Genomic DNA, 9,664 nt, shown 5'->3' with positions numbered 1-9,664 from the left:
TTTTAAAATGTATCCATGTCAAGTTTAATCGAAGAAATTTACTAACGTTATTAAGCCTAATACTTTTTTTTTTTTCGTGATTTTGAAGAATGTTGTCACATCTCGGCCCGGGGCGGATCACTTCCTGGGCCCGCTCCACCATCGTAGCACGATATTGTCCGCTTTGGGCTCCGACCACGCCCTCACGATTTTGTTTCTGGGAACTCACACGAGAACTTCCCGATGGGTCACTCATCCTGGGAATGCTCTCGCGCGCTACTCGCTTAACTTCAGAGTTCCCATGGAACCCGAAGCCAGTGAGCTCCCAAAAGGCCTCGTGCTAGGTAGGGATGAGAATATACATTTAAGGATCACTCCCCTGGGCGATGTGGGATGTCACAATGTACCCATGTTTTGATACAATAATTTTTTTGGTTAATTTTGATGAATGTACCCATGTTTATATATATAAACACACACAATAGTATATTTATATTTTAATATTTTTATTCCCACAAATTATGGTTTTTTATTTAAAATCTCATTTATATAAACAACTAAAATTTCTAATTTTTAATTTAAAAAATATAGTTACGTACATAGAAATACATTATCACATTAATTTCAGGGACCTTGATCAAAAATTAAAAACAAACAAGGTTTCAATCAAAAAATATTCATAGCTAAAGACCGCATCCAAAATCTCCCTCTATATATCCACTTTTTAAAATACAGAGTATTACACTTGCACATGCCTCTTATATAAAGCTGTTTTAGTCCCTTCATGATCAAGCTTAACATACACGACATTGTTCTCCTTTTAACTCCAAACATGAACTTTCCCCTCCTAAAAACTTAGGCTCCAAATCATTTCAATTGTTGCCTAATTTTTCAGGGAGGAAAGCTCATATTTGGATCCGAGAGTACAAAATGTTATGGATGTTAGACCTAAATCATGAAAAGATTGTAACACTCTATAACAAATATACTTATAATTTTGAGATTGTTTTTGTATTGCATGTGGTTCTATATTCTAATAAATAGGTTATTGAGTTTCCACATGAGGTTCGGAATTCTCCCCTTATAAATTATTTTTAAAAAAAATGTAACAAATTGAAATTTGAAAAAAAGTTTAGGTGACAAATAAAAAATTTGCCTTTTCTTTTGTATTCTGCAACTGGATCATCAACATCAAGGCTCAATTTATAGACCCAAAAAGGCCTTATTAAATTATCTGAATTCTCTGAACACATTCTTAAATTTTAGTGGTGGGATCTCCATTGAGTGGTGGTGGTTCATGAACATATCTGTAAACATTTTGTATGAATAAGTAGAATATACATCCATCTAAGATATGTTCAAATCTGGCATGCCAGTCCCCTGCCCACAACCAAAAGCCAAAGTTAAAGTACAATTACAATTAATTATTAAAATGTGTATTATATAAAAGGAAAGGGTCCAAAACAAGTACAAGGGCGCACAAAGGGATAAAAGAAGCATGTGGAAATCATTTCCCAATATTTATCACCTTCCTTCTCCTCTAACGCCAGCGAGCAGTGATTGAGTGACGTTTACAGATGACGCAGGGTCAATCCAAGGAGTGTTAGTACCACTTGCATTGCTGCCTCCCGGCTGATAGTTGAGGTGAACATTACTATCCTTGGATGCAGTTGATGGGGTATCATCCTCCACCAAAAATCTACCTGTTGACAATGTTGTTACATCTTTAAAATCATAATCTGTCAAATAGCTTGGCTTCGACATGACAGTGCCTATGTCAATGTCTCCAGAGAGCATTGCAACCACACGTGACATAGATGGCCTCGCCATCGGTGATCCCTGCGTGCACACGAGAGCTACTTTTATCAATCTAGTTGCTTTAATTTCATCAAACTCTGTCAATCTCGGATCCACCAGCCCTAGAGTTTGGTCGTTTTCATGTAGAGTCCATACCTGAAAAACATTATGCCACGGTCAAAGGAAAGTATAAATAAGTTTTTCACAACAATGCCTAAACGAAGCTAGGCGAATGCAATTCCTACCCATTCAAGAAGATAAATCTTTTCTTGATCCAAGTTATTGTAAGAGTTTGGTCTCCCGCTGAGGATCTCCAAAACAACGACTCCAAAACCAAACACATCGGCCTTCTCTGTCAAATGTCCAAACAATGCATACTCCGATGCCAAATAGCCTCTGTAATGCAAGATAATCAAATGGTTGCACAATGTTGCTTGAGATCATTAGAGGCATTATTAACATGCGTGTTAAAATTTCATGCAAGTATAAATGTGTGTGGCCATAATGTATGTATCCTCTAGAAAAACAATAAAGGATGGCTTACATTGTCCCTGCAACCCGGGTGCTGATGTGGGTTTTCTCGTCATCATAAAGCTTTGCCAGTCCAAAATCTGATATTTTTGGGGAGAGTTCTGCATCGAGCAAAATATTACTCGCTTTGACATCTCGGTGTACAACCCTTGGCCTTGACTCCTCATGAAGGTAAGCAAGTCCCCTTGCTGTTCCCAACAATATATTGAATCGAGTAGGCCAGTCAAGGTGCAAGTTACTTGTTCCTGAAATATTAGTGAACACATCCAATCAAAAATATTTCTTAACAATTTTAGAGTGCTTGAAACTGCAGACAATGTTGTTTCTATGCAACCTAAAAGTAGATAGGTTTGTACCAAAAAGTGCTTGATCAAGGCTCTTGTTTTCAAGATACTCATAAACCAAAATGCGGTGGCTGCCTTCGATGCAGCATCCATACAGTTTCACTAGATTCCGATGTTGCACAGTAGATATGGTAGCAATTTCAGATACAAATTGACTCTTCCCTTGGTGAGATGCTACTGAAAGTTGCTTCACAGCCACAACTCTCCCATCAAAAAGTGTACCCTACAATGTACACAGAAACACAATTTAGTGACATGAAAGAAATAAAAAGGAAGCTTTATTTTCTTCTCTCGCTCACTCGCTCGCTCTCTCCCTTTCTCTTGTCATTTCTTCAAGTATATGATACTGATGTAATACGGATTTCACCTTATAAACAGGGCCATATCCTCCCTCTCCTAACTTATTTGAAGGATTAAAATATTCGGTTGCAGCTCTCAACTCAGCATAACTAAAAGTATTTGGTCGAGGGCCTAATCCTAGAATATCTGCACATTCACGAAACAGTGTGACATAAGTTTTACTTTCGTGAAAGCATTCTTACTTGTGTGTGTTAATGTCAAAGCAGGGAAACCTGAATTGGATACCACTAATAATATGGTCGTTTACCTTCGTGGTCCTCTTTTTCTGATTTTTTCCTCCTCATATATAGGATCGCAAATATTAATAGCAAGCTCACAACTCCAAGAGGAACTGCAATACCAACTATCAACCCAGTCCTGCTCTTCTTTCCTGGAGTAGTTGGTGGAAGCCCGGAAACTGTTGGTATAAAATATGAGCAATGAAACAGACCAATTCTTCAGTGTCAATTAACAGCAGAAAAATACATTTAAACAATTCACAGGAAGTCTCTACTAGTTAACACAAATTATACCTGAAGCAGAATGGACGGCTGCTATTAGTGAGCCGTAATGACCTGGTATGCAACAAGTCCCTTTACCAGCCCAGAACAGATGAATTTCGAGATAATTCTCTGACACGCTAACATTGAATCTTTTCATAATTCCTACGTTAACCCCACCTACCTCCTTGGATATGTCAAAGTCCTTTATCTTGCGGGTACCCTAGCAACCAAATGAAGAGCTAGGTAATAATTCTAGTCTCCTTTAAATCATGGAAGACTTTGGATGCAGTCTCTAACTACCAATGATCTTTGACTGAAACCTTGGTAGTTTTTAGTTTTTTATTAAAGTCTCTGACATCAATGTGATAATATATTTTTATGTAGGTTATTTTATTTTAAATTAAAAATTGATATTTGTAGTTGTTTATCTTAATGAGATTTTAAATAAAAAACCATAATTTATAGATTAAAAACATTAAAGGATAAAGTATACTCTCTAATATATTGTGTGTATACAAACATACATAAATACATGGGTACGTTCATCAAAACTAACCAAAAAGTTATTGTACCAAAACATGGGTACATTTTTCAAAAAAATAAAAAAGATATTAGGCTTACTAACATATTAAATTTCTTTCATTAAACTAGACATGGATACATTTTCAAATCAACAAAATAAAATGTGCCCTTTATAAGTTTAAAGTAGCTTAAAATATCGAAAACCTACCCAATGAGTCTTCACTTCAAATAAGTCAGATTTTTTTTTTTTTCATAAGCAGCCTTACCTGAATATAGATATCAAATACACGCCATCCTAGACTTTCCCAAGTTTGCTGAATGTCCCTATCAAAAACCGTCTCTGCAAAGTGCAATGTTATAGTGTAAGGTCCATTCTCAAGACCCAGGCCAAAGTATCTCAGTGATCCTGGGGACAATCTTGAAGTCTGGAAAAGCTCCGGGGTCACATCTGTTCCGGTGACTTGTTCAACGGTCTTTTCCAGAAACAATCGGTACACTCCGTCAGAAAACATACCGACATTGCTGACAGCCCATTTCTCTGTACTGGTTACAATGAATGTTGCTGGACCAAGAGTGAGTCTTCAGCCTCATACAATATGCCATCACGTCCCATCATTTGCGATCCACCACAGTTGATTGAGAAGTTTGCATCTGTAAGTTTCATGTAATACCAGAATCTACCCATGATTAGCGATGAAACTTCAAATTGAAGACTCATACTAATGTTTTTCAGTAACATATTTCTGACCAGTTATGCTTATTACTGAACTTATGAAAACATGCTTGCAATCTATATCCATATGCATGCATAACTAGAGAAGCAATGCCTTCTCCTCTAACATGACGTTGCGTTAAAACAGTTAATGTTGGGTGACATAAAAGCAGATTACATCGTGGGGTATCTCGATTGCATGGAAAATTTCTCTGGAGGCAATTCAATCCAGGAAGAGTACTGCAAACACAGAGAACAATTATTAATTATCCAGATAGAAACATATAGTGGAAGAGTAGTGATAGTATTGCTTGTCGAAAAACCGGCGACAGAAACTTCAACTCACGTTATGTTTGAACTGTCAAATGTGAAGTTGTTGACCACTAAGTTCCTGCATAAAATCATTAATCAATCAACATGTGAAGAAATATATCTCTTTCAAATGAAAATTCCATGTACAAGATCAAAACTTAATAGGCAAGTAGCACTGTGAGAACTAATCGCAGTGATATTTTTTGTTCGAACATATTCTTGGGATTTAAACTATAAAATGAAGGTGAAAGATAAAAAGACATACAATTGTGATATTGTTGTCACCCATTGGGGAAAGCTTCCTGATAAAAAATTGTAAGACAAATCTCTGCAAATAACAAAATAGAATCAGAAGACACAAAATGCATGAAAGTTATAAGAACTTGTGTAAGACAAAGGATTAGAATGCTTACAAAATGCACATACACATACATGCACGTGCACACACACGTACAAAGTACTGGTTTTAGTGTTAGTAGACTCAGTACATTCTATATGACTACTTTTAAGAAACGAGGACTTACATAGTCTGAAGTAGATTGCTTTTTTGGCTCGGAAGAGGTCCGGACAGACTATTGTTTCCAAGAAACCTGGCCATTTCGATTATAGTAGAAGGCACCCAGAAAAGAAAAAGAGATGAGCAAGAAAAAGGTCATCTGTGCACAAAATCTAGAAGGATTAGTCCAGACCTTCAATCAAAGTAGGGAATGTTACAGATTTGATAACTTATGTATGATAAGGCAAGCAAAATATAATAATAAGGACGGGGATTACAAGGATGTAAGAGAATTCAAGTTGTACAAAGAACTTGGGAGTTGGCCTGTCAAATTGTTGAAACTCAGATCCCTGCAACACCAACGATAAGTTGAGCAGAGCAATCAGGATGAAAGAAAACTAATTGGCCTCGTTGGGACTCAAGCTCTTATGCGGTGGTACGTACAATATCAGAAGGGACGGTACCAGTGATTAATGCGTTTCGTAGTTTTCTGTTATTCACATAAAATTTGATAAAAAGTAGATGGAGTAAGATATCAAAAGGAAAAAGGAAAAAGTTGGATGAAAGTATATGGATCGACAAGAATCTTCACTTACAAATCAGTCAAGTTCTTCATTTTTTTTATGAAATCAAGAGAGGAGCTCCCGTTGTATATATCACTGATTTGCCTACATCATTATATGCAAAATAACTGAAATCCCGTCTTCGGAGAAAGAGAGAGAATTAAAATTTATGAAACATTTGTACTTACAGAGAGTTCAATGAGGTCAGTTGAGAAAAGCTGGTTGGAATTGGGCCTTCGAAAGAGTTCCCTCGAAATCGCCTACAGAAACATATAAGAAGCTTGTGAACAAATTATCCATCTCAGGTCTGCTTCCATAAACTGCATAAGATCAAATTTTTCTGTGCTTACAAAGAAGTGAGTTGTGTCCAATTCCCTATGAAATCAGGTATCTTTCCTGAGAAAAGACTGTCCGATGCCCAACTAAAATTCACAAAGTTGACTTATAATAAGCTCATCCAAGAAAAGCAATCTCAAAGTACTAGATAAACAAACAAATCTAAAATACGATTTAAGAGCCGTTCTTACAAGATTTGCGTACTGGTGAGCTTGGCAAATGTTGCTTATGCATAAGGAACTAACATGCAATTCAAATTTGATGATTTAACGAACCACTTACATTTCCTGGAGCTTGACTAAATTACCAAGTTCTAGAGGGAGTGTTCCGGAGAAATTATTTGATCCGATGGCCCTGCAAGTCATGTTGAACAAGCTAACAATTACTCGAAAGCAATTATTGAAGAGTGATAGAAGGTTCTGTATCTAATGTTTATGACACAAAATTTTACTGTACGCTTTCTAATTTTTCATGGCTTACAGTATATTTAGCTCCGTAAGGTTTCCAAGCTCCTTGGGGATGGGCCCAGAGAATGAATTGTGGGCAATTGACCTGAATAGAGATATCAGTTAACTAAAGATAAGCACCATTACATTACATTACAAGAAACTAGTACTGCATTATTCAATAAAAACATAATGGTTTTGTGTAGATTACTGTGTAAATAATAGAGAAAAGGTGTAAAGAACATAACTGTAGATTATGATATTTAAAATGAAGTATACAAATTGCGACGAGTCTCATCCGAAGTATGAGTACTTAAACAAATTTTCTCTCACTGCTTACAATGTAATCAATGCAGACATATTGCCAATGAATGCCGGTAGGGGACCTTTGAAATAATTCTGATCGATTTTCCTACAAAAATTGAAACAAAATGTAATCATTAACTCTTAATCTTACGACATCACCATATTTTTAATTTCCAATTGATAATTTTGATGAACCAAAAACAGAGAAGGGAGTTTGAAAAAAATCATACAAAACTGCGAGATATCTGAGAGCCAAAAATTCTTCAGGAAACACCCCTCTTTTGTACTGAGCTTGCACTCTCCTGGAAAGCAAAAAGATTGAACATTTAGAACTTTATAAAATGGAGTGGGCGCAATCAAATTATTGACTAATATATATATATATATATATACATATATATATATATATGTATAGGTGTGTGTGTGTGTATATATACATATAGGTATAGCTAGCGGAAAATTAGCATTGGCATAGAAATCCTGTTCATAAAGAGATTAGTTTAACATACAGTTTGGTGATGTGGCATGTAGTACCATTGTCGTAAGTACAGTCGCAAGCGATGGCTGGGTTGTTAATTTCGCTCTCAAAGCCGGTGCCGTTGATGGCAGATCCACTGCAGGGTTCTCCACTGATATTCCACAGCCCCGGCACTGCTTGTGTGTCCCATTGTTCAAATATTGAGTTCAACGCCCTCACTGCACTCTCAGTTAATTCAGTCCTTGTGTGTATTATATTATATCACACCATCAAATTGATTATTACAAAGGAAAATTACCCTTAATATGGATGTTTTGTGTATGGGAAGAAAAAAAGGCTTTACAAATAAGTTCCTTGAAACTTCATTTCATATAGTCGAAAAACACTAAAAATATCATTTTGTTGAGGGAAAGAAGCCCAGTTCCTGGTCAAAAACACTTATATGGGGCAAAGTGTGTATGCGTATAGGGAGGGAGGGAGGGGGAGAGAGAGAGAGAGAGAGAGAGAGAGAACCTTCAGATAGATCAGTGGTAGCATTTTGTTGAGGGAAAAAAGGCCAGCTCCTGGTCAAGAACACTTAAATGTGGCGAAGTAGGTGTGTGTAAGAGAGGAGGAGGAGGAGGGGGGGGGGGGGGGGGGGTGTGGTGGAAGGAAGAGAACCTTCAGACGGATCAGTGGCAAAGTGTGTGTGTGTAGGGGGGGAGAGAGAGAGAGAGAGAACCTTCAGATGGATCAGTGGTAGCATTTTGAGCAAAGGACAGCTGAAACCAGAAGCAGCTGAGGAAGCAGAGTAATAGTATCCTCATCATCAACTTCATCTTCATATTGTACATGTGCCAGAACTTGCCCTCCTCGACGGCGTGAACTTAAACGGCCGACACTTATATTTCGACTGACTGAATCATGCATATAAAAAGAAGACCATTAGATTTTAATCATACATCGACAATTAACATATGCATATATTTCTGTCCAAGGTTCTAAGGCTTTGATCATACTACTTGAATTGTATATTATAATATTACACATTGACCTGCTTTACTCTTGAAATATTTATCAACGGTCAAGACACTCCCGGGTTGGACACGGTGAAAGGAAAATACTTGGGTCCTCACCGGGGAGGACCCAATATACTGAAATTACCCCAATCAAATAAAGCCATGTTTCATTTAAAGCTCCCTCTAAACCTATAACCAAACAACAACTCTAAGAATATTGCTCCTGTAACCAAACAACCAGTTTCTCTCCTCTGTCCTACTCAGGCCATGCCGCAGATCCCATTGCATCAAATCCAACCCAAATTTCTCAATCAATCTCTCCTCCGTCGAACTAAACCCTGCCCACTCATACCCAACCTCCTTCGCCATGGCAGCACTTACGCACCTGCTCACTCTTTGGTCGTGACTCGGCGCCGCTTCCTCTCCTTGCCACCATGGTTGCATCGAGAAAAAGATGGTCGCGGATTTGACGGAAGAGAGACGAAGGAGGAGGATACGTGGATGTGGTCGACGGAGGCAGAGGTTGGAAGAGTCTGGAATTTCTCCAAATCTCCATTGCAGAACCTTAGGAGGATAAGAGGCGTTTGGTTACAGAAATTGTAGTAGTTCGAAATAACACAAAATGGATAGGTGTCAAATTTTTATTGGTAATCAGTAAAATTGGGTACTGACTAATCAGTACCCAAGTATTGTCCTTCTAAACTAATAAAAAGAACCTTAAATCTTTACATTTTAATAAATAAATAAATAAAATATAATTAAAAAAAACAACAACAACAACCATCCAGTGACTTTTATTTGAGGATAAGGATAAAATAATAAATAAATAAAAAACATAAAAAACCACATGAGTTGGCGCGCACCACACTTCCTTTCCATTCTTTTTTCTCCATTGTCCGCTATCAATAAGACATTATTATTATTATTTTTATTTATTTTTTGTTTAGAATAAGTGAAAGACTTCAAATTGAATTAAATTTTTCAGTTTTATTTTTGTGGGGT

The 9,664-nt window shown here is 37.0% G+C and overlaps 1 protein-coding gene, 1 long non-coding RNA gene and 1 pseudogene across 2 annotated transcripts in view; all 3 read right to left on the bottom strand.

The window, feature by feature from the left end:
- The window catches only part of LOC137726498 (probable LRR receptor-like serine/threonine-protein kinase At1g56130), a 32,576-nt gene extending 23,287 nt beyond the window's left edge, over positions 1 to 9,289 (bottom strand). The window contains exons 1-6 of the mRNA XM_068465432.1: positions 8,386 to 9,289; positions 7,696 to 7,882; positions 7,417 to 7,488; positions 7,221 to 7,292; positions 6,915 to 6,986; positions 6,717 to 6,788 (exon numbers count right to left, since the gene is read on the bottom strand). Of these exons, the coding sequence (XP_068321533.1) occupies positions 6,717 to 6,788; positions 6,915 to 6,986; positions 7,221 to 7,292; positions 7,417 to 7,488; positions 7,696 to 7,882; positions 8,386 to 8,497 (587 nt within the window). The 5' untranslated portion in view covers positions 8,498 to 9,289. The remainder of the gene's footprint in view (positions 1 to 6,716; positions 6,789 to 6,914; positions 6,987 to 7,220; positions 7,293 to 7,416; positions 7,489 to 7,695; positions 7,883 to 8,385) is intronic.
- On the bottom strand, positions 1,383 to 5,960 carry LOC137726502 (probable LRR receptor-like serine/threonine-protein kinase At1g56130; annotated as a pseudogene).
- Positions 6,291 to 6,709, bottom strand: LOC137726506 (uncharacterized). Its single transcript, XR_011067645.1, has 3 exons — positions 6,626 to 6,709; positions 6,449 to 6,520; positions 6,291 to 6,358 (listed from the first exon to the last, which is right to left on the bottom strand). It is a non-coding gene; the product is annotated as an uncharacterized lncRNA (long non-coding RNA).
- Positions 9,290 to 9,664: the final 375 nt, after the last annotated feature.

The sequence above is a fragment of the Pyrus communis genome, chromosome 2, assembly GCF_963583255.1.
Source record: "Pyrus communis chromosome 2, drPyrComm1.1, whole genome shotgun sequence".
Classification (NCBI taxonomy): domain Eukaryota; kingdom Viridiplantae; phylum Streptophyta; class Magnoliopsida; order Rosales; family Rosaceae; genus Pyrus; species Pyrus communis.
Note: the sequence above shows the minus strand (reverse complement) of the source record. Positions and strands in the feature narration are given on the sequence as shown.